We start from the raw sequence: 25517 nt of genomic DNA on the forward strand, positions 1-25517 counted from the left end.
GCTAGACGACCACCAATCCGCTTTGGATGGCTTATCTGATCTATTTAATGAGAAAGCATGTTGGGAGTTGTAGTGCTGCAGCCACTAGTAAATTAATTGTATTTATAATCTATTCGATACAATTCACCAAGTCAAAAGTCACTTATTTGAGTGCAATAATTGATTGTGTTGACTTATGTATCACAACTTTCCAGAACACAGAAAGACTTCCAATTAAAATTCTGAAAATCTACCATGATCACTGACTCTCAATGGAGCCTTCATTGTTCTCCTAGCTACAACGTGATTACGCCGCCATTTTAGGACCATCATCGCCAATCCTCTCATCCAATCACAACGTCCGTGCGTTCCAAGCCTCGACTGAGATTTTTGATCTACCAATACAAACTGTGAACGTCACCGTCGAGAGGCGGGACATAAACTCCACTATATATACTCTTGCACTCGTACGCTTCCTTTCTATCCCACATTGCCGGGCGCTTCCATCATTTCGCGCCAGTCGTTGGAATCACGTGAGTGGGATTAGCCAATCACACGACAGCTCCTCCCGCGGACCGTTTAGCTGCGCAGTCAGGCCGCACACCTCCGGGTAAGTCTGGACTTTATTTAAGCGTTTGTTTCGGTATTTTATATCGGTAATTCACTCGTTCCCGACTTAAAGTAAAGTATATAACACGGTAATGAGATTTCTGTGTATTCGGAGCGTATCTAAGACGCTGGTAAAATGTCTGCCGCCATTTTCTCTTGTGAGGGACCGGCGCCATTTTGTTTTGTTTCGCTTGTATTGTTGTCCACGGTCGCGGTTTATTGTGTTAATTCATTATTTTAGTCGTGGTAAACCCGCAATCTGTGTTTCCTATTATGGCTTGTATAAAATTGCGGCCAATGAAGGGAGCAGTACGGGGTCTCTACCTCAGGCTGCAGGGGCTCTTGTACACGATGAAAGTGTAATGCTGCGTTTTATATTGGGATAGTTTCTCTACCTTTTTCACGTCGTGTTTCCATATGTAACCTACACGTGCTGCAGTTGTGCAGTCTTAACACACTTAAAGGGACATGCACCCTTATTTTGTTCATAAGATTCAGGTGTAAAATGGTCGTCCTAGTGCTCTTGTCTATCTGCTGTGTCGTCCTGTTTGTGCAGCAGACACGAGGCTTTCCCACTGATGTATAAGATGGTGCCCTGCAATGCGTTGGAGCTGCGACTCCTCATTCACATACAGTTGACTGCGTTTCTTCTATACAGCAATGACTGAGGAGAATGGATCAAAGGTGCTCAATCCCTGTTCTAGGCATTAGTGGGGTCCCGGAGATCGGGCTCCTAATGTTGGATAACTGATAATCGTGTGATGGTTACTGTATGTATGTCTGTTGCGGCCCTCTAGTCTCAAGAATCGGGATGACTCTCCTAAAGGGGGGGGGGGGGGTTCAGTGAGGGCACACGTGTAGTCACCCCCTCCTTATAGTGAATCGGAGCTGCAGGAACAGCCAGGCATTAACAAACGATCACTGATCAGAAGTTTATCTGACTAGGAACACAATGTAATGGGGGGGGGGGGGCTACATCTGTACTCCAGGTCATCTATTGTTTGCAATGGCTGATGGCAAACTCATGTCTACTGGAGATGTGATTTGGCCAGGCTGGAAATTTTGGGCCAAGATTACACGTGTATGTCCTGATCGGCTGGTTTCCTGCCACATGGAGTTTTTGTTTGGTTTCTGATTGGGATTATTTGTTACTAGTGGGGTTGTTTTGGGATGTTCATCGAGTTCTCTGCTCCACTTACCGATCCTCACCTATTAGCTGCTGGTCATGTAACACTGTACTTTTAGGTCAGTCATGTGTGTATAGGGCTACGGCTACATGGTGACCTTGGCCACAGCACCCACTGCATGGCTGGCGATTGCTGGGATGTGGTTGCGATGCCATCTGACAGTTGCTCCGAGACAATTGCATGAAATCCAACCGGTTTGGATTTCTTTCTAAAGTCGTGTCTTGACAACTTGCAGGTCACGTTCCGCTACTTATGGTGCAGGCATTGCGACTCTGCGATCGCAGCCAGTGTCTCTAGTTCTAGCCTATAGTATGTGGCGGTTCACAGCGCTGGACAGGTCTCCGCTGTGATGACTGGGTGTAGGGTCCCTGTTATGTCCTTAGAGGTGCTGTACACACTTGGAGTGATGTAAGTGGTTTTTAAAGACTGTTCTCCACCTCCGATTAGTGGCTGTGATTGGCTGTATCTTTTATGTGCACTCCATTGTGTGACTTACAGGTTGTGCTATTGGCCCGAGTCTCCCGTTCGTTGTTCTTTTATGGCCTTCAGACTGCTTTAATGTCACTGCAGATAAACTGTAACCAGCGTTCAGGACAGACGTGCGCTACTGTTGTGTATCCAGTGCAGACCATCCTCTGCGCTAATGTATCACTCCTAGAATTAGAGAATCCGCAGCTTGCCTTAAAGGGGTATTACCATCAGATATTTGTGGCATCTCCACAAAATATGCCATAAATATCTGTCAGGGTGCGCGTCTTTCCAAAACTCCCATAGAACTACATGGAGAGACGTGCACAGCCACCTTGCCAGTCATTCTCCATTACGATAGGTCCGCTACCGACCATGAAGGAGAAAACAGTGTAGCTCGCGTGCTTGTGCTGCTTCCGTAACAGCCATTCACTACTATGGGAGTTAAAGGAATAGTGTCATCACAAATAATTTTTTTATATGTTAAAGATGTTAGTGCTTTAATAAAAACGTTTATTTTCATTTGTGTGTTTGTGTTTTACTGTTTCTTATTACACTTTTTTCTTCCCTATGGGGGCTGCCATTTTTTGTTCCATTTCTGTGTGTCGATTAACGACACACACAGACATGGAGTACGGCAGCCACAGTCCCATAGGGACTGCGAACGGCTCCCGTCCCATTGACTGCCGTGTACGGCGTCTGTGTGGGAACTGCGCATGCGCCGCTCCCACACAGTCCTATTCGAAATTGGCGCCGTCCGGCGCCATTTTCCTGTGGACCGGAAGTCGCGGCCGGACAGTAATATTACTACTTCCGGTCGCGGCTTCCGGACTTGTGCACATGGAACAGCGGCAGCAAAGGGAGCGGACGGGCCGGAGGGAGCCGCGGCGGCAGGAGCAGGTAAGAGATTTCAATGTATGTTAGTGTTTGTGTGTGTTTACTACTGTATGTAAACCTACTACACTGTGGGTTACCTCAAAAAATGGCGACACACAGTGTAGGAGGTTAAACCTTTCAAACCCCTCGTTTATCCCGGCACTAGCCAGGATAAAGGAGGGGGGGATGCTGAGAGCTCACTAGAGCGAGGGCTTTTAACCCAATATTGCAATGCTGCAATTTTGGGAACTAGCTCCATCTAGTGACCAAAAATGGGTAGTATTATAAATTAGAATTAATTTATAATATTTCCTGACTATTTCCTGACTCGTGAAAAAAATAAAAAAAATGTGAACCATGTTTAATCACCCACACACTAAATGTTTAATTTTTAAAAAAAAAACATGTTTTTCTGGCAACACATTCCCTTTAAGGAATCGGCATAGGCCAGCGAGTTATGCGTCTCCGGATCTCCCAACCATGTAATCGGGAAGTAGCCGTCAGTCAGCGGGAGTACAATAAGCTAGAACAGGGTTTAGGGGCCTCGTTCCAGAGCTAGGTGGGACCCACACCTAGCTGACATCCTGTGGATATGTCATAAGGGTTTCCCCACGAGGGACATTTAAGTTTTCTTTGCCATGTTTTTCTGGTTTACGTTGCAATTAAGGTTGATGTTCAGCCATATATAGTGTACGCTGCAGATGTATGTCCTCCATGTGATTGCGGTTCTATAAGATTCTCCACATTAAAATCTGCAGCCGTTATGGTGAGTGCTCTTCTCTAGGGTTTTGTTTGTTTCTAGCTCTGGAGGTTGCTCGGCTCCCCAGTTGGGAGATTAATTTCTTCACCTTCATTGTCCTACACGTAAATGCATCTGGTCCTGGTAATCACCTTATATTGCAGGGTATTATTTCCAGTTTACGTTCACATTGGAGGTCACAGCAGAGTTGTAATATGTCACGTCAGCTTGGTTTGCTGGGGCATGGCTCTTCATTTCTATAGAGTTTCAGTACATTGTGATAAGACAAGGCTCACATCTTCTTGAACCAAAATGAGCTTAAAGGGAATGTGACGCTAGAAAAAAATGTTTTTTGTTTTTTTTTTAGTTTAACAATTAGTGTGTAGGTGATTAAACATTCTATTTTTTTTCACGAGTCAAGAAATATTCTAAATTAGATTCTAATTTATAATATTTCCCAGCACTGGTCACTAGATGGAGCAATTCCCAAAATTGCAGCATTGCATGTGGTAAAGCAACCACATTGCTTTATGCTGTAAAATTTGAGAAAACTCACTCGCTCTAGTGAGCTCTCAGCATCCCCCCCTCCTTTATCCTGGCTAGTGCCGGGAGAAACGAGGGGATTGAACGGTTAAACCTCCTACACTATGTGTCGCCATTTTTTGAGCTAACACACAGTGTAGTAGGTTTACATACACTAGTAAACACACACTGAAACACGAACATACACAGAAATAACTTACCTGCTCCAGTCGCCGCCGCTCCCTCCGGTCCGTCCGCTACCGCCGCTCCAAGTGCACAAATCCGGGAGCTGCGACCTGAAGTAGTAATCTTATTGTCCGGCCGCGACTTCCGGTCTACAGGAAAATGGTGCCGGACGGCGCACAGTTCAACTTGGACTGTGTGGGAGCGGCGCATGCGCTGTTCCCACACAGACGGCGTACACCATAGTGGATGGAACGGGCCCCGTTCGCATTCACTATGGGACTGTGGCTGCCGTATTCCATGTCTGTATGTGTCGTTAATCGACACATACAGAAATGGGAAAAAAAATGGCAGCCCCCTAGTGAAGAAAAAGTGTAAAAATAAGTAAAACAAACACACAAATAAATATAAGTTTTTTTAATAAAACACAAATCAAAGTGATGTAAAATTTTTTTTTCCCTTTAGTGACACTTCCTTTAACAGGCCACCTAAATCCTAGAGGGGTATTCTGGCTGTATAAGTGACAGTTTAGTGCTAGGGTCTAAGCTGATTGCTAGAATTAATGTTGGTGCTCTGTAGTAACTTCCCTGAGTTAAATAGATCCAATTAACACTGGCATTGAGTCACTTAGTTATGAGAAAAGAAAAATATATATTATAATAAATAATATTTTTTTTATATACATATTAAATGTTTTCTGAGACCAAACCTTTTCCAAAGGCAAGAAATGTTCTACGATAATAAAGATACATTTCTTGCCTAGTATATGCCCTGCAGTACCGGCGATCTTGCCGGGTTTTGTTCGCCGTCATCCAGTGTTCTGTCTGCAGCATCACTGCAGGACAGCTGACAAAGACCAGCGGACCATTGGAGTGGGGATATTACATTACTTGTACTACATTCCCTGGTTTTCGCAAATTTGTATTTGGTCTTAAAAAAAACCCAAGTGTTTAAGGGGTTTTCCCATTTTGGACATTCATGGTACATCCACAGGCTATTCCATAAATGTCTGGCCGGTCCTAGGCACTCTGATCCCTTGCTCACTGTCTTACGAGGTTGGGAGTTGCGCAAACTGCATAGCATTTCCGAAGCCCTGTTTTTGTTTGTTTAATTTAGTGTAACTTTAAAGGAATTTTTAATCAACTATCTACAATGAGAACCCTTCACCTATCCATACATGTGCAGCATGTAATAGGCAGGGCTTCACAAACACTCTCACTCTACCTTTTTTTTTTTTTTCCCTCTCTTCCTCTGTTATTTACATATCGGTGCAGTTATATTTGGCGCCCGATATGTAAATAAGCCCCTGAACTGTCAATGGGGTGTTTCTATCTAAATAGCAAGGGGGTGTGATGTCTCCGCTCTGAGACTGTCCAATCCGCTACAGACAGTCAGGGGGACTTGCGCTGTGTTCCCTCCCACGAGAACAGATTGGTGGTTCTGCAGAGAGCACGCTGTGTTCTCGTGGGAGGGAACACAGCGCAAGCTGCCCTGACTGTCTAGCTGATTGGACAGTGTCAGAGCGGAGACCACGCCCCCTTGCTATTTAGATAGAAACGCCCCATTGACAGTTCAGGGGCTTATTTACATATCGGGTGCCAAATATAAAGGCACATATGTAAATAAAAGGAGGAAAGGAAAAAAATGTAACGTGAGATTGTGAAGCCCTGCCCATTACATGCTGCACACATATATGGGCAGGGGAAGGCTTCGCTTTAACTTCTGGAGATACTTCTGTGTTGTATTCTCTATACAGAACAGCTATATAGTTTGCTTTACACGGAGTCTGTCAGTCCTGCAGACACGCAGGATCCACCTGTAAACTAGCACATTTAACATCACTTAAATTCCATTTAATAACAAAGACTGATCTATTTATAAAAAAAAAAAAGGTCTTCACATGTGTACATAGCCTATATAGACATAACTATGCTGTTCGCCATGCTATGCTATTTCTGTAACTCCCATTCCCTACTATGGGAGTTACAGAAACAATGTAGCTCGGCTTGGGAGCAGCAGGGGTCTGACAAGGTAGGATGGGGTACAGTGGGCCCCTGTTCAAGAGATGGGTGCAGGTCCCAGAGGTGGGAACCACATCTATTGTACATTTATAGCATAGCCACAGGGAAACTTATTTTTATGTGAGTTGGTTGCTTCAAGCTACAGAATGTGCCAAGTGTCTTGAATAAATGTCTAATCTCAGAATGGAAAGCATTGGTGTTAATACGATGGAATTAGGATTATGAGAATTTTTCACATTGAGTATTTTAATCTTTTCAGAGCTGTTTGCTACCTGGATAAGATCCTGTTAACGTGTGTATTTCCCAGCCACAAAGACTGCAACAATGGTAAGTAGGGAATGGGACAATGGTTCTGTTGTAAGGATGTTGTGTCTATCTGGCCTAATTTTTTTTTCTTATTTAAAACCTTCCAGCGTCCCATGCGCATCTTTCTGAATGATGACCGCCATGTTATGGCTAAGCACGCCGTGGTGTATCCAACTCAAGAGGAGCTGGAGGCTGTCCAGAACATGGTGTCTCACACAGAGAGGGCACTAAAAGCAGTGTCTGACTGGATTGACCAGCAAGAAAAGGTTCCGCCTGGAGACTCTGCCCAACCAGAAGCTGAAGTTGTAGCGGAAACCACAGAAGAGGTCAAGGAAGGGTAAATATCATTCTTATTGTGCTTCTACTCAGGAATTGCTCTGCATCCTCTGCTCTGATTGGGGCAACTGGAAACCGAAGCAGCTTTAGATTTGTTGTATGGCAGATATTGAACTTTATCCTATTTTTTTTATTTTCTCCAGAAACACTGATTCGAAAACCAGCGAGAACTCTACAAGGACTCTTCGTGGCGTGATGAGGGTGGGACTCGTTGCCAAAGGACTTCTCTTGAAGGGGGATCTGGATCTGGAGTTGGTTCTTCTATGCAAGGACAAGCCCACCATCTCTCTCCTGAAGAAAGTGTCCGACAACCTTGTTGTACAGTTTGCAGTAAGACTTTCTTTTTCTTAAATACATAGGGCCTGTATCTATGCTGAAGGCTGGTAAACTAACCTTTGCTTTATTCACTTGTAGTCTGTATCTGAGGAGAAATATGACGTGCTACCCAACATTCGAGAAGCTTCAATTGTCATTAAGAACACCAAAGAGCCACAGCTGACTCTTAACATCCGCTTGACATCCACTCTTGTCCGTGAGGAGGTGGAGAAGTTGAGTGCCGGAGGTACGGATTGTAGAGGAATGGCTGTAACCAAACACTTACCCCTTCTCCCTGTCAAGCCCATCACCCCTCTTGCCTTTCCAGTCCCATGTAATGTGTTGTACCCTTCCACATAATCAGTTTTGAGCACTTGAATGTTTGATTTAGAACTTTTAACAGCATTGGCTGACAAGTATATACTGTAATACTCTCCCTTTTTATGCCTTGCTGTCAAATGTGTTGTAACTTAGTGGTGCCCTTATGTGGCCATTAGTCTCTTGCATACAGTGTGAATAGGGCCTTTAAGGTTTCATTTGTAAGCCTCTTTAACACTGTATTCAATTGTAGTTTTATTTCTAGCTTTTGCATGTTTTATATTTTTTATCATTAATTGGGCTGTATGTGTTGCAGCAAGAATATCTGAAGGCTCTCCTTTATTTGAAAGGGACTACTTACTCACCATGTTTAATTCCAGCAAGTAATTGCGTTTTGGATAAAGGTAGACTGGCTCTGCAGACTAACTGTTCATGGAGAATATAGTATCAATCCTCTGTGGAGACTTACCCAATAAATGAGCTAGCCTTATCTAAAACACTGGTCTTATGACGTGGTCTTGCTGCAGCACAGACTGGTTCCAACATGTTGTTCTTCTGATGATATATATTGCTATATGGTTCTGACATTTGATCACGTATCAAGACTTCTAGTTTGTCGATTTTTAGGGACGCTGGACCTTTGACCAACAGGACTCTCTCTGTCATGGGCTGTGGCCAGGGCAGTCGAGCTGGGTGGAAGGTTTAGTGTAGTTCCTGTAGAGCCAGCCATCAGTTGAATTCTTTCTTCTCTCTTTTTGTTTTTTGTTTTTTCCTCTCGTCTTTCACTCTTTTTGCATTAAAGCAGCATTCTGTCATTGAGTTTTCTGTATGTTAAACAAGTGATGTTCCTGTGAAACAAAATTTAATTTTCTAAAAGTCTTGATCACAACTGCTTTTCATCAATTCTATTCTAGCCTTTGCTGGTATTCTATGCAGACTGCTGCTTTATTGCATTGGGCATGTCCGTCTTTAGACTTGAGTATAATAACTACAGATGCCGCAGGGTGTTTGGGAGACTTTGGGATGCCCGATCTTGTGTTAGTTCAGTTTACTAGGGTATTTATGTAAGCAGTAGTACAGAGAAGCCCCACTGCCCTCTGGAAGCTGCCTCATCCCCTGTCCACCTGACAGACAACCCCTTGGTCAAACCGTGCCTTGTCTTCTTATCCATGAATAGAAACGCTATCAATCAGCGATCCTCCGGACGTTCTGGACAGGCAGAAATGCCTTGCTGCATTGGCGTCACTCCGACACGCCAAGTGGTTCCAGGTTTGCATTTTATTATTTCTGTCTTCAAAGTAGTAACTTGTAATTTTTGTTCTTTAGTTTAAAGCAACTCACATGTTTTAGCAGATACTAGCAAACACCAGAGCAGTAGCTGTGCTGAACTGGCTCCTGTCACCTCACAGGCAGCTGTTGAAGAGCACCGTGAAAATACACCTTTCACAAGGATACATTATGCTTAGATATTAGTTGCTGCTTTGTTCGAAGAGTAATTCTGCCATAGCTACACTGTAATTGCTAATGTAACATACATAAGGCTTATCCTTAAACATAGCTTACATTTACCCTTGACAAAGTAGCACTATGTCTTAATTATTTTTATTTTTTATTTTTTCTGGCTTGTGATGGTGTAACTTTGATTACTAACCGTAATTCTCCTTGTCCCAGGCTAGGGCAAATGGGCTTAAATCCTGCGTTATTGTTATCCGTGTACTGCGAGACTTATGCACCCGTGTTCCAACCTGGGAACCTTTAAGAGGATGGGTATGTATCTGCTGGATGGCCTTTTGGGCTGCATGTGAACATGGCAAATATAAAGTGGTTTCACTAAAATGACTACTATTTTCCGTTTACAAAATTGTATTGGTTATGTGGCTTCAGTGCATCAGTTGCCATGTGGCGAGTTTTTATTATATATATTTTTTATATATGGAATGACTTTTTTTTTTTAAGTGTTTTTTTGGTTTTGACAAAGTCCAATAACAAGGGAAGGGGAGTAGAGGGAGGGAAGACCTAAATCAACATTGGTGTTGAACATCTACATATCGGGTACGTAATTAGACATCTCATACAGCAAGAGTATCAGAATAGGAAAACCCAGGTATGAAAGGTACAATAGTTAGAATCACACACAAATGTTCCCAACTTATACAACAGATTAGTTATGCGAATCATTAAGGTAGGTAAGGGGAGGGAGGGGGTGACTGGACTTGGTTATAGATGAAGGTGCGCATGTCTCCTATAGGTGAGGGATGAGGCTCAATCATCTAGTGTAGTATAGTTAAGGCAATTACACCACCAGAGGGTAATTGGTGGATCGCCGGCTAGTCAAGATAACGTGGTATATTGAAGGCAGGTGTTAGGTTTATGTTTTATCCTGGGTGTGAGCGTGGCAATAAATGATTCCCATAAATAAATTTTTTTAACTCTTGTATCTTTGTGCAGCGTAGCTTCCACCCATTCCATCCTAAAAATATGGGAGAGCTTTTCCAAAAGCTATTTCATGGGTGGTGCCTGAGGCGAAAGCCATTCCTGCAGGATGGTGTTACGGGGTGTACTAGAAATTATGAAAAGCTATTTATTATTTTTTTCCACGAGTGTCTTGTGTCCAAAATGCCAAAGATTGTCCAAATAAGGCAGAGCGGTGCAAAATTAACTAAGTGTTGTAATGCAAAGGCTTCAACTCTCTGCCAGAACTGGGGGGTAATGGGGCAGCCCCAAAAACAGGGAGAGGTCCGCTCTGAACATTTTGGGCAGGCTTATGTAGGAGGAATTCTGCCCACTGAAAAGTTTTTCTCATTGGGGATATGAAGGCCCTATGGACAGTCTTCATCGCCATATCCCAGTAAGATGCTGATGGAAGAAGTCTCGATGCGCTGTATAAACTGTCCATAATATCTTTGTGGAATAGTGTTGTAACCAAGAATGTGCTCCAGTTGTGGGGATAATGTAATCAATAGGAGATCTCGGGAAATTGTAATATGATATTGGCCTCTTGGTAGATTTAGTTTTGAGAATGAAGTGAGGGCCTGTTCACATCAGCGTTGGCTTTCCGTTCCGTCTGAGGTTTCCGTTGGGTAAACCCCGCAACTGAAAGTCAAACTGAAACCACCACTTGAAATTCTCCACTCTAGTGGACAGAATCCTTAGTGTACATTTTGTTTATGTGCCTGTTCTTTTATTGGATAGGTCTTACAGAACTTGTATTCGACTTTATTATTTCCTTTGACAAACTATAAGACCTCCCACACACGAGCGTGTTTGATCCGTGATATACGGTCCATATGTCTGCCGCATTTCCTGTACCAAACACAGTGCAGGGAGCCGGGCTCCTAGCATCCTAGTTATCTACGACGCTAGGAGTCACTGCCTCGCTGCAGGACAACTGCCCGTACTGTAATCATGTTTTCAGTACGGGACAGTAATTCCACAGAGTCAGTGACACCTAGCATCATAGATAACTATGATGCTAGGAGCCCGGCTCCCTGCAGTGTGTTCAGTCAGGAAATGCAGCTGATGTGTGGACTGTACATCACGGACCGAACACGCTTGTGTACTTTTATTTATTTTTTTTTTATTCTTTCTCTTCCAATAAATAATTTTTATTTATTTAACTCCAGTGGGCAGGAGGCTATATAGATTAACTCTAAAATGGTTTTCTGTCCTTTTCAGCCTCTTGAGTTGCTCTGCGAAAAGGCTATTGGAACGGCCAACAGACCTATGGCAGCAGGTGAAGCTTTCAGGAGAGTCCTTGAATGCCTTAGCTCTGGAATTTTAATGCCAGGTTAGTGAATTGTGGCCCCAGTCCACTCACCGAAGTTGATTTAATGAATTAGAAGCGTGGTATGCATAGATGGAGTAATTTGAGTTGGACTTGGACATAAAACTGCATAGACCATCGCTGTAACAAATGCTATTTGTCGACAGATGGCCCTGGCTTACACGATCCCTGTGAAAAAGAAGCTACAGATGCACTCGCACACCTGGAAAGACAACAAAGGGAGGATATCACCCACAGCGCTCAGGTATGAGACGAAGTCTGTCTTTGGGTAAACGATCGGTCTTTAAAGAGAACTTTTCACCTCCCCGTTCATGTGCAGCATGTAATGGGCAGGGCTGCACAAACCCTGGGGCACTTGGCATTTTTTTTTCCTACCCTCCATTATTTAAGATATCGGTGCTGTTCTATTTGGCACCTGATATTTAAATAACCCCCTGAACTGGCAAGGGGGCATGTTACTAGGACAGTGACACTGTCCAATCAGCTACGGACTGTGTTACAGCAAGGATAGAGGAGAGTGCGCACGCTCTCACTCCAGCTCTCGGCAGACAAGGACAAGACTGATCTCTTGCGAGAGATCAGTCTTGTACGTTGTCTGGCGAAGGAGCGTGTTACTGCTACGGACCGTGCAAGAGCTGAAGAGCGTGCGCGCGCTCTATCCTCGCTCTTGCTGTAACACTGTCCGTAGCTGATTGGGCAGTCAGTCATAGTAATACGCCCCCTTGCCATTACACACCCCATTGACCGTTTAGGGGGTTATTTTAAATATCAGGCGCCAAATAGAACGGCACCGATATCTAAATAACAGAGGAGGTAGAAAGAAAATGTTAAGTGCCCCAGGGTTTTTGCAGCCCTGCCCATTACATGCTGCACATGTATGGGCAGGTAAAAGGTTCTCTAACTTCTGCATTGTTCTAGTTCATGTGAGTTTCAGAAGAATGTGTTAATATCTAATGTGTTTTTTGTTTTTTTTATTAACCTGTGGCTTATCTTCCTCTACAGCATGCTCTCAGACTTGCAGCATTTGGTCAGTTACACAAAGTTTTGGGGATGGACTCTCTACCCTCAAAGTTGCCTAAAAAGTTAAAACCAGAGCCTACTATTGACTACACAGGTATGACCGTCCTCAGAGTTGAATCCCATGTACAGTTTTTGAGCTAAAGCCAGGTGTGGATCCAACAGGAAGTAACTAATGGCTTCGGAGTCAACTGGCTGTGGCTCCAATTGCATGTGATTCCAGCCTTTTATATTGGTTTATAAGACTAGCCTAAAAAAAAGTAATATTACACACTTTTTTTTTGCACTTTACAGTCCAGATTCCTCCCAGCACCACCTATGTTATACCAGCCCTGAAAAGACCCATGGAGGAGGACGGAGAGGACAAATCGCCAAGTAAGAAGAAAAAGAAGATTCAGAAGAAAGGTATTTGAGGGGTGTTAGGCAGGGTGCTATTAGAGCTTTAAAAAAAGTCATACCTCTCAGGCCTAATATTTGACACAAGAATTCGGGAAGTGCTTATACAGTTCAGACTTCACTAGCTTTATTGCTGGGCAGGGAATTTGGTGTTAAAATGAATACCTTTTTTTAAATGGAATGCTTTGTCAGAAAATGACCCATTGTTAAAATCTGAGTTTTTGTGTTAAACATATTTAATTTTTTTTACATTTGCCCTATTTTTTTTAAACCTGAACACTTGAAGTTTTCACACTGAACTCTAAGCCTCACAATAAACTGATACTTCCTGTTCTGTAGAGATCGCTTAGCAGTAGTCTCCTTCACAGGCAGGATAAGGGCCTTTTCACATCAGCGTTGGCTTTCCGTTCCGCAGTTCAGTCGGATGAACCCCGCAACGGAAAGTTAAACTGAAATCACAGCTTCCGTTTCCGTCATCATTGATCTCAATGGTGACAAACATTGGTACTGGTTTCCGTTCGTCACTATTACAGCAGGTTTCCGTTTTTCTGACTTTCTCCCCTTTAATTGCTGGTTTGGCAAACTGTCGAACTGCTTTTGTGGGTTACAGAAACTGCTTATGGCTGCCTTATTGGCACTAATCTGTGCAAGGTTTGGAAATGGGTCCATGACTGAATGCCACCATGAGTAGATGGGCTTGTAGAAGAGAATAGCTCGATCACTATCCACCTTAGTTTTAAACCACTCGTACTGTTATGCCTTTTTCTTTTCATGGTTATAAAAGATAAAATAAAACCGATGGACACCCCTTTTTTTTTAAATAAAACCAGTACAGCAGTGCTGTGCCTGAACAAAACTTTGAAGTGTTAGCTCTAGCTGGAGCTCCCTAAATTTCAGCGCTTATTCAGATTACCCTTTAATAAAGTAGTGCTGCTTGTAGGCCTGTATTTGTTTAAATGTCAGGCAGACCCAAGTGCCCAAAAAACAAACTTCAGAAGGCCAATCCTGGATGTAGATGTGATTTCAGTCATTCCTTTAGTAGTGAGAATTTGAGAAATAGATTTAATTCTCTACAGATGAGAAGAGTGAACCTCCACAAGCCATGAACGCCCTGATGAGATTAAACCAGCTGAAACCAGGCCTCCAGTACAAATTGTTGTCCCAGACTGGACCGGTCCATGCTCCCGTCTTCACAATGTCTGTGGAAGTAGATGACAAGACCTTTGAGGCCTCAGGACCTTCCAAAAAGACTGCTAAACTTCATGTCGCTGTTAAGGTATGTGCACGGTGTGATGCCTCGGCTATCCGTTTCTACCGCTCTAAATGAGGAGAATAATTGATCCTGTTAACTTTTTTTTTTTTTAGGTTTTGCAAGACATGGGACTTCCTACTGGAATTGAAGAAAAAGAGGAAGGCTCTGAAGAAACCGAGCAGAAGCCAGTAGTCCAGACTCCAGCTCAGAATGACACTGCACAGGCGGACAATGCTTCCCCTACAGACCAAACAGAGGTATGGTTCTTCTGCATTACTTGTTCCTTAAAATACTGTTAATTTTGGACACTAAGTGGCATATACTTTTAGGGTGCCAAACAGCAAGGACCTATACTCACAAAGCATGGAAAGAATCCAGTCATGGAGCTTAACGAAAAGAGACGTGGACTGAAATATGAGCTCATATCTGAGACTGGTGGAAGCCATGACAAGAAATTTGTAATGGAGGTAACTATCTAGGGATTTCCCGATACCAGAATTTGGACTTCGATACCGATACTTTGTGTAGTATTTCGATACCAAAACGATACTCCAACAGAGAAAAACCACTTCCGTGATGTGATGTGGTGTGGTGGTGAATTTAACCTCCACGTGCCTCACATTAAAAGTAATTATCCCCATTATGTTTCTCAGTCATAATGGGTTAATGTGAATCATCGTACCTCACATGTGAAACCTTTTATTAATTTTTACAGCGTACACCTCATAAATGATGCAAAAAAATTGTTGTGCAGATTATTACGGCTGCCAATACGGAAATATGTGTTTTGTGTATTGAGACTCATTTTAATGTTTGTTGTAAAAAAAAATATTTTTTTTTGTTTTATATTTAATACTCTGTTCTTACTTAAACTTTAATGTACTGGCATGTATCAGATATATGCCAGTACATTAGCCCGTGTACGTATAGTGCACAGGCAGTTGTTAGGACATACCATATTTCCTGTTAGGGCATACTTTAGGTAAGACAGCCCTGGGGTCCTTCAATGAATATAGGGTATGACCCTTATCGCATCACAGGAATTCCATGTGACTCGATCCAGGGGCATCCCCCCCCCCCCCTTTCTCCTGAATGCTGCAGTCAGCTTTGATCGCAACATTCCGCGAAATAGCGGCGATAAGCGGTTTCTCTGATCGCCACAGCTATACAGTGGGCCTTTGGCTGTGTATAACAGGCATTGCCTCGATCCTGACATTAAGTGCGCGCATGTGGTCAGCATGAGGTGATGTGGCCGGCGCTGCACTAATGAGCGGTGGCCCAGGCACCGAACACAACATGGGTGTTTTGCAGTGCGCCCGCCATGAGCAGTGGCACTGAAGACCGAACATTAGTGCAGCGCTGGCCACATCATCCTGACAGCGCGCACAGCTTAGTATCGAAATATATGAAACCGTATCGAACAGTTTGGGGGTGCACGGTATCGAAACCGCATCAAAGTTTCGATGCATCATGCATCCCTATAACGATCTCAGAAATGTATTGTGCTGTTAAACACCATCATATCATAAGGGGCTACTCAACTATAGGTTAAAGCATACCTTCACTTTCAGTGAAGAACTATTATAGTGCACACTTCCGCACTATGTTTAGTAATGACTTGTATTACTGATTTAGCTTCTAGCAGCAGCATGGACTGTATTGTCTGTGCTGCTACTAACTAGTCGGTGGGAGAAAGTCTCCTGCTAGTTTCCATGGTTCACTGGCAGATTTTCTGCATACAGGAGATGAGCAGGACACTGAGCAGCGGACACAGCACGAACGTTACACTCGCCATGCTGCCGCTAGAAGCCAAATCAGTAATACAAGTGATTAGAAAGCTTAGTGCACACTTCTGCACTATAATAGTCCTTCACTGATAGTGCAGGTACGGTTTAATGGAGGCATAGCTTGTATTAGACTTAAAGGGGTTGTCCACATTTTATTGATCAAAGGAAATCATACAGGTTTCTAATACATGTGTTAAAAATTCTGCCCACCTTTCTTATCAATGAAGTTGTCTGTCAAAATAAAAATGGTTACGCTGACAGATTTGTCTGAATGCACCTATTAGGATACCTGCCAGGGGTCACATGACTGCAGTTAACACTGTCCAGGTATCTGACAGGTAAATGGTAGAATGAGGAGCAGAAGTTGTAAAGTAGTTCTACCTACAGCAGCATCTCATAATGTCGGAGTAGCAGCTCTCAGGCAACATCACCTAGAGACATGCAGTTATTATACATCTAGAGCGTGAATACAGGCAGTGAATCAATAGTTTTCATTTCACCATTCGTTCTGTTTACATGGCCCATGTTGCCCCAACAGTGTGTGGTCGTCACATGACTGGTGCCATGTCTAGTCATATTCATTTAGCCTGTGGATGCATTACACAGGGACTAACCTAGACTAGAACATTGTACTGTGGCAGAGGCCCCATGCACTATAAAATTCTGCTTGCATATCTAATACATGGATATTAGACAACTATGATCTACACTACAAATAAAAAAAATAACTGTATAACCACTTTAAGCCTCGTGCGCATGGCTGTCGTGCATGCATCCATATACTTTTATGGCGCACTACTGTACCTCCATATTGAGTGAAAATAATATTGTGGCCTGCACGATTAGGTGCCGTATTGGGGTGTTATCCTAAAACATTGTGTGGGGCTATTTTTTTTGTGCAGTTTATTATACAAATTTTTATTTTATCCCCAAAGGTTGAAGTAGATAATGTGAAATTCCAAGGCTCTGGCTCCAATAAGAAGGTTGCAAAGGCCTACGCTGCTCTGGCTGCTTTAGATAAACTTTTTCCTGATTATACTACATACACAGAAGCTCCCAAGAAGAAGCGACCCCCAATGATGTCTAGGGGTGGCTCCAGAGGAGGAAAAGTAAGATGTGGTCTCAATTAAAGCTCTGTTCTGTTATTTTTATTTTCCTTACTAAAAATCCACCACTATCCACAGCATAATCAGGGCTTTGGGATGATGTACAGTGAAGTTCCACCACCCCAAGGCATGCGTGGTCGTGGCAGAGGAGGAATGAATCGTGGCAGAGGAAGGGGGCGTGGTTACGGAGGCAATCACGGCTACATGAATTCAGGTAATTGAATTGTAAGGTCAAGGGCCCACGTGTTCAGAAAAACACCCATGATCTAGAGCAGTCCAGAGAATTGGCACAGAACACTAGATAAATTAATATCTGGTCTATACAATCCGATCAAAACAAGTGCAGCGGTCATCCTCAATCTGTCTTTCCCACTTTTTTTAAAATCCTGCTTGTTTTTTAGGTGGTTATGGTGGCTATGGAGGAAACTATAACTATCAAACTTCTGCAACAGCTGGATACAGTAAGTGTTGTCGGTTGTGAACGCAAAACTTTATAAATGTGAAAGTTGTATAGCCAGAACAGGATGGTGAGGCACATCCACTTCCAGGGCCTCGATTCGATGCCTAGTGCAAGATTCTTGGCTGTGTATATCAAACCATTAAAAGCACAGGTCAGAAGTTGGTTGCATATCTATCTCAAGTGCTTTCTTGTATTTGCCTCCTATGAAGAGTGAGTGACGGCTGGCATCTTTAGTGTATGCCATATTCCGTAAATGGGCATTTACTTGTAGTTGGTATTGGGCAATGACATGATCAATGCTTTCTCCTTTTTTTTTTTTTTCTTGGAATACACATGTTGGTGTCGGTAGCAAAAGCAGGCCTTTCACCTGGTAACATGATTTTGTCGGACACACAGGTGACCTTACCAATATATGAGCGAGATTGGCTGGAACAAGGATGCATCACTCCTGTAGTTTCACTTAACTACTATAGTTTTCTTATACTTCCTTTTTTTTTTTTTTTTTTCGAACTACTAGAGGCCAGCTATATTTACACCTCTGATGCAAGAGGGCAGGAATCCTTCTGGAAAGGCCACTTCTGTCATGTCGTTTAGTCCAAAGCTAACATTTGTCCAGAAAGTAGACATGTTACTGCACTTTATTACATCAAATGTTTATTTCTACATTATTTAAACTTCAGTTTCCCTTTGCATATCGAAGGCAGAATTTTGGTGCACCCAAATATGCAAATGTGAACTGGTTTAAAGGTAAACTGGCTAAAATAAGCTGCTTTTACTGTTTGACATACTTTGACAGAACCTCTTTAATATGTGACGTTTCATGTGGTTGCCATGTACGGTGTTTACACTTCTGTATTTAACCCTATTGTCTTCTCTAGTGCACAATGTGACTTCATGGTGCAAATAAAACCGCATAAAACTTGACATATAAAGCTTTTGTTACTGTATCCATGTCTTACAAGTGCTACAAAAATCCTATAAGAAGCAGCTTATGTGTTGGTTGGCATTTAAAGTCTACCCTTTGCCTTCATATCGTGGAAGCAGTCATGTATTTTTCGGCTGAATCAGTATTCAGTTTATCGCTTCACCAGAAACCACAAGTCTTGCTGGCTTATCACATGCTTGTGATCTGATCTTGCTGGTTTCTGATGACAATAAGCTGCATCCTAGTAAGTACCGGGGCAGCCCTCCTAATGACTGCTTCTCCAGTTTGAGGTTGAGGAGTATACTTTACTGAGCAGAAGTTTCTTCAGTAATAATGTGCGTTAATTCTGTCCGACCTTTTTTTTACATTTCTCTGCTTTGGTTAGTGTGAAACCTCACGCTCCCAAGTTGAATATAGAAAAGAAAAAAAAAAAACCTTCCTCCCATCCCGACACCACCTGGAGGAGCCCCCACATAAGATTTTTTTTTCTTTTCTTGTGGGGAGACAGGAGCAGAGAAATCTAAAATAATTTTTAGAACATAAATTATCTATGGCACAATGGCCGATCTACAGAGGATTCTAATTTTATTTCTCTCTGCTGTCTCCCCCTTTTTGTAGGTGACTTTTTCACAGACTGCTACGGTTATCATGATTTTGCATCTGCTTAGACCATCTATAGCGTATTGCACCCACCCTCTCAAAGCCCACACACCGGCTCTTTACTCCCGACTGTCTTGAGCTCCACCAGATGAAAGCTCTGCTGTTTGTTGTTTTTCTACATCCCTGTTTTTTTTTTGTTTTTTTTTTTGGGGACTGTTCTCTTGAAGCTTACAGACCATAGCCTGCAGCATTGTAAAATTGTGCGATTTTGAGCGTTGAATTATTTTCACAAGTGGAACTTTATTCAAGTCGGTGGCTGAAGTGTCACTCGGCCAGTCATTCCTCTATCTTCATGATCGGATGTTGCCCTGTAATTACTGGAAAACCCCCAGGGCAAATTAATTTTTTTATTTTTTTGGTCCCCCCTACTACTTGGTAGTTTTTATTGTCCGGAATTTGCAAATTTTATTTTGCGTGTTCATAATGTTTTAATAAATCTTGTATAAACTACTGTGGAAATTCACCTTTGTCATTACAATAGAGTGCCGTGTGATATCTCCAATTGGGTGATGCATTAACATTTCTGGTACTGAATGGCCTTTACGCTTGACACTTGGAGTGTCACTACGCAAAGAATACAATTTAAATCCAATTTCATTAGTTACATACTGTAGTGGCAACAGATCCATTGAGTGTCAGGGTTTTTTTTTTTTCTTTAAACCAGGTATTTAATTCAGTAGGTGCTTGGATTCTGATGTGTTTTAACTCTAAACATTGTTTATAAATATGGGACAATTGGGGAGTAGGAACCTTGTTTCTGCCACTGACTTGGTTTCCAGAAATATTCTTAAAGTACTGGGTATGCGGAGAGCCAAATATTAGGTAACCAGAATAGGTAAGGTTATAGGAGGTTATTACACAGCCATTGAGTTAGTGCCTTTATAGAGTTTATTGGCAACCTATGGATCGCTGTTTTCGACTTTCTATATAGGTGTTTTGTTTTTTTTTGTTTTTTTTTTTAAATGTTTTTCGGGGTGAAGAAGGATCTGTGGGTCCATAGAGTATCTGCTTGTTTAATATTTTGAACCGAAGATTCCTTGACTGGTCTGTGTATACCATACTAAGGAAGCAGAGATATAACTGGGGGGATCTGTGCTTTCATAAATCATGGTTTAAGGACTTTATTACTTTGGGCAATTCCTATAGTTAGAAATATCCCCTGACAAATCGAAGCAAATGATTATGGCCGATGCAACTGCAACTCCAGAAGCTTCTGCAAATTGTGACTGACTTTCTTCTGCCAACTCTTAAAGGACTTGCACAGGGCAGTTTTTATACTGATCTATCCACCGTGTAGGTCATCTGTATTTGATCGGTGGGGGTCCGACACCCGGGCCCAGCACTGATCAGCTGTCCCTGGACACTGGATGTCTGTGCTGAAAGCAGATGCTCAGCTCACAGTATAGCAGCCGTACTGTGAATAGGAGCAGATTTGCAGCAAGGCCGCTGTACAGTCTACAGAGAAGTCTGCTTCAGACTCTGGCCACTGCATAAAATCCAGTGCCTGGAGGCAAGATGGTGCAGCAGATCGGCGTCTGACCCCCACGATCATTTACGAATTACCTATTTTGTTAGAGAAAATCCCATAAAAACTAGTCCACGTGTAATTCAATGACTCTTAGACAACCCATCAATCCAGATGGGTTTTACCTGCAGTCCTCCTGCTTTTGAGTGCTGATTGTAGTACCAGCACAATCGGGCCACGATCCAGCCAAAAAGGGGCATCTCCTATTTAAATTGGGGGACTATATTGCCTGTAAGTATATTTTTATTTACTATGCACGCACTAGCTCAATCAAAAGGAGAAACAGTCGTCTTGTAATTCACAGGTTGCTTACATATATTTGCATTACCTCCTAGTTGCAGAAATTTTAACCAGACACATTTTTACTTTTTGCAGGTCAGTTCTACAGCAACGGAGGTGGCTCTGGTAATGCCGGGGGTGGAGGTGCCGGCTCTGGTGGCTACAGCTCGTATTACCAAGGGGAAGGTTACTCTGCACCAGCTCCCTCTAAACCTTTTGTGAAGAAACAACCAGCTGCCCAACAACAGCAGCAGCAGCAACCGCCACCGCAGCAACCGCCCCAGCAACCACCACCACCGCAGCAGACCCCAGTACAGCAGCATACAAGTGTCCAGCCCAAGCAAACTTATAACCAAGGGTACCAGCCACAACAGACACAATCTCAGCAGGGCTACAACCAGAGCCAGTATGGAAGCTATGGACCACCACAGAAGCAAAAGGGAGGCTACAACCAAGCCTCTCAGGGAGCCAGCGGTGGCTCTTATCCCTCCTACTCCAACTCCTACAGTGGTGGCGCAGCCTCAGGTAAGACTTGCAGAGCACAGGTCTAAGCTTGGAGAATGAGACGCCAGTGTGTTTTGACATTGACAGAGAAAGAAGGGGGGACAAAAACCCACAAACCAGGCAGGGTTGATAGTATATGCATTGCCAAAGCACGGGTTGAAAGGCTTTAGAATGCAGAAGCAATCTCCATCTGAACAGCTTCTCTTATATGGGCTATTCAGAAACTCAAAACGGCAGCATCTTGGTATGTAGTGAAGTGTGATAGTCCCCATATAAATATGGCTAGAATGCTTCCTAACCAAAGAATTAAGCCGTGTCCTTTTAAGGGTATGTTCACACGAGGGCGTCCGTTACGGCTGAAATTACGGGGATGTTTCAGCCTGAAAACATCCCCGTAATTTCAGCCGTACCGGCATGTGCAGGCGCTTGAACGCCGCGTCCATTACGGGCGTAATTAGCGCTGCTATTCATTGGAGTCAATGAATAACGGCTCCAATTACGGCCAAAGAAGTGACAGGTCACTTCTTTGACGCGGGCGTCTATTTACGCGCTGTCTTGACAGCGGCGCGTAAATATACGCCTCGTGTGAACAGACAAACGTCTGCCCATTGCTTTCCATGGGCAGATGTTTGTCAGCGCTATTGAGGCGCTATTTTCGGGCGTAATTCGGGGCAGAAACGCCCGATTTACGTCCGTAAATAGGCCGTGTGAACATACCCTAATGGAAAAGCAAGTCGTGCAGTGCTGCAATACCAGACACAACCCGTGAGAATTGTTTTTTTTGTTCATTTTTAATCTGCTTAAGTGATCAATGTAAGGCTTGTGGGAATTCTGGTTTCCTCTAAATCTGGCTGCAGTTTCTACTAGTCGTGGGATTTAGGTGACTATTCCAGATAGACTGAGACCATAGCCAGCTTTAAAACATTTTTACAATAATCTATAGTACATACACAAAAAATAAAACTGATTACACTGACCAACTGGATGTACAACATATAAAATATAGGACATCAGCAAATCGACGTTTGTCACTAAAGTGTAACTTCTTCTTGCTTTGAGTACGTTGAATCCTGCTCATATCCGCATTGGGCCAAGTCTGCAGCAGTATGTTCTCTAAATCTTCTTGTTTGGCTGTAATTCTGAACAAACCCTTGCTGTATTTATACACCTACCCTTTTTTCTTTCCCAGGTTATGCCAGTGGTGAAGGCACTGGGGGTAGAGGTGGCAATTCATACACTGCTCCAAGCACTGGAGGCTACAACGCAGGAGCAACCTATGGTGGTGCCAACAACGCCTCCTCATACCAAGGTAAGGATTTTTCATAAATCTCTAGTGATTAATCATGATCTTTGACCAATGAACAATCTGTTCGTAGTCACTACTAAAGCATATGGATGTTGTAGTGGGGCGTCTCGTCTGATGGACTCTAATAGTACCTGTAAGGGTATGTGCACAAGCAAAATCAAAAACCTCTGAAAATACGGTGCGGTTTTCAAGGGAAGCGGCTTTTTCGTGGGTGGCTTTTTACGTGCAGATTTTTGAAAATGAGGCGTAAAAAAAACACCCTGTCTGAACATAACGCCATATTTCCCACAAATCCATGGGCAGATGTTTGCAGGCTTTCTGCTTACGTTTTTTTAGAGGTGTAAACTCCACGCAACACGCATGAAAACAGTGTGTACATACCTTAATACTACATTTACCCTGCTGCTGGTTGGGTTATCCCCCCCCCCCCCCCCAAAAAAAAATTATGCCTGACCAGCAAAGCTTTTCTAAGAGGGCTGGCCATTCTTTTCACATAGCCGTAAGGTTGACTGCTAAATATGTCTGCAGCCACTGCTGGAGGGATTACTGCATCTAGTTTTGTTACCCCCACTGAGCTGTACAACCCTTATGCAGCAAGCCCTCACTATCTCACTGAACAAATCCATGCTTCATTATTTCACATGGCATTTGGCTAACTGCATCTTCTAATTTGGTGCCGACGGATCTGTATGTTTGAAAGATTTCTAGGCCACCCATTGCCTTCAGAAATTATACAATTTGGCAGCACTGCTTGAATCCTTCTCAGCGTGATCTTCAATTATGTGGCCATTTCTGAAACGGACAAAGCGCTATGTTAATTGATCTCTTTAGTGTAACCGATATGAAGGTCCTCTCTAATAATGCATTTCTTTCCAATTAGGATACACACAGTCCAGTTACAACCAGGGTGCTGCGCAGAACTACACCGCTCCCAGCTCTTATCAGCAACCCCAAGGAGGCACTGGCAACTATGGCAGGAATGCAGATCACAGCATGAATTACCAGTACAGATAGACTCTCCCTCTTAGCTGCCCCCTACCCCATATTCTGTGAAGTGACTTAACAAGCTTTATGTATTTTAATGCGTTAGTGTTTTCAACTTCATGTTGCATATTTTGTTTTTGTTCCTGTTTTATAAGTGAAGATTTTATTTTAAGACCGTGGGATGTGTCAAAAAAGGTTTTTGGTATGTCTCGTTTCATTCAGGCGTTATCTGAAGTGAGCCGAAACATGGTAAAAAATAAAAAAAAAAATTTAAACTAGTTTCAAGTCTCTGATTCTGTTTACTGCATTAGGGAAGTTGTACATGGCTGCCTCTATCTGCGCACTTTAGACCTGGGATTGTAGTTGCTGAACAGCTGAAGACTACAAGGTTGTCCAACTTTAACCCGTAGGCGCACCACGACGCAATTGTACGTCCTGGTGGCCAGTGTATTAGCGCACGAGGTCGTACAGTTACTGCGCGGTTCCCGGTGCACACTGTCCCAGACAGCTGACACTCCACTGTTGCCGGTCAGCGGCTCACTTCCGCTGTTTTCTGCAATTAACCCTTTAAATAAGGCAACTGCTTGTGATCGCTGCATTTTTGGTGTTTCCAGCACATCGGCAGACCTCACAATGAAATCATGAGGTTTGCAGATGGCTAGCAGTGAGACCGGAGGCAAAGAAATGGCCTCCGTTTCTGCCAATCGGGACCAGCCTCCTGATCGTCACTCTGACAAGAAGTCTAAGTGACTGTGTCGGTGACGTCAGCTGTTCCCAACATGACACTCCACTGTTGCCGATCAGCGGGTCATCGCCACGTTCATGGGGTTTGTAGCACATGCAATTGTGGTTGGTTGATGCTTGTGATGACATCCAGAGGCCAGACAACAGCCTCCTGGTCTGCAATGTATGGAATATATTACCTATATAAATATATTTCTTGCCAATCTATTATACTCAAGATTTCATAATATATATTAAACTAAAAAAAGATCTTGAAATCGTACAAATATTTTATCAAAATAGTTACATTTTTATTTTATTACTTTACAATATACATCAAATACAAAAATAACCCCCCTCCCAAGTATATACTATAGACATATAAAAATTATTTTAAAAGAAAACCAGATCTCAATTATGATGTCATAAATAATGACTCCTCATGAAATGTGGATACACCTCAAATGAAGTGAATGGCATTTATATTATCGTAAAGCACGATCAACATAGCAATATAGATCACAGTACAGTAAGTTTACTAGCCATATAGCTCACACAACATGACCATGCTGGTAATCGTGCTAAAAGCAGTATGAAAAAATTGGTACTACAAATGGTATAATAAGTGCAAAGCTATGCCTCTAGTGAAGTGAATAAAACTTATATATTCATAAAGCACGATCAGCATGGCAATTTAAGTCACAGTGCAGTAAGTTTATGTGCTAATCGCTCCAAACAACATGACCATGCTGGAAACCCTGCTAAAGGCAGTGCGAGCAATGGCACGATAATTCAAAGAAATGACCATAATCAGTAGTAGAACATACCTGAGGAGGACATGGTAAATATAAGATATAGGGCACCTGGACACCGAGCACCTCGACGCGCGTTTCGCAACCTTCGCCAGGAGGTGTAATAGCTACTCTGACAGCTTTGTTTAAATCCCCAGT

General features: G+C 42.9%; 1 protein-coding gene across 1 annotated transcript; it reads left to right on the forward strand.

Moving 5' to 3' along the window:
• Nucleotides 1-455: 455 nt before the first annotated feature.
• ILF3 (interleukin enhancer binding factor 3) lies at nucleotides 456-24122 on the forward strand. The gene is given in 21 exon segments (XM_075858993.1): nucleotides 456-589; nucleotides 6844-6911; nucleotides 6998-7227; nucleotides 7370-7556; nucleotides 7641-7788; nucleotides 9037-9128; nucleotides 9531-9626; nucleotides 11535-11646; nucleotides 11790-11887; nucleotides 12646-12757; nucleotides 12955-13065; nucleotides 14133-14332; nucleotides 14422-14565; nucleotides 14638-14775; nucleotides 17031-17204; nucleotides 17280-17415; nucleotides 17603-17662; nucleotides 21147-21472; nucleotides 21474-21575; nucleotides 22744-22863; nucleotides 23741-24122. Coding segments are annotated over 20 exon segments (2706 nt in total). The 5' UTR covers nucleotides 456-589; nucleotides 6844-6908; the 3' UTR covers nucleotides 23858-24122.
• The last annotated feature ends 1395 nt before the right edge of the window (nucleotides 24123-25517 follow it).

Source organism: Rhinoderma darwinii, chromosome 3 (genome assembly GCF_050947455.1).
Source record: "Rhinoderma darwinii isolate aRhiDar2 chromosome 3, aRhiDar2.hap1, whole genome shotgun sequence".
NCBI lineage: Eukaryota > Metazoa > Chordata > Amphibia > Anura > Rhinodermatidae > Rhinoderma > Rhinoderma darwinii.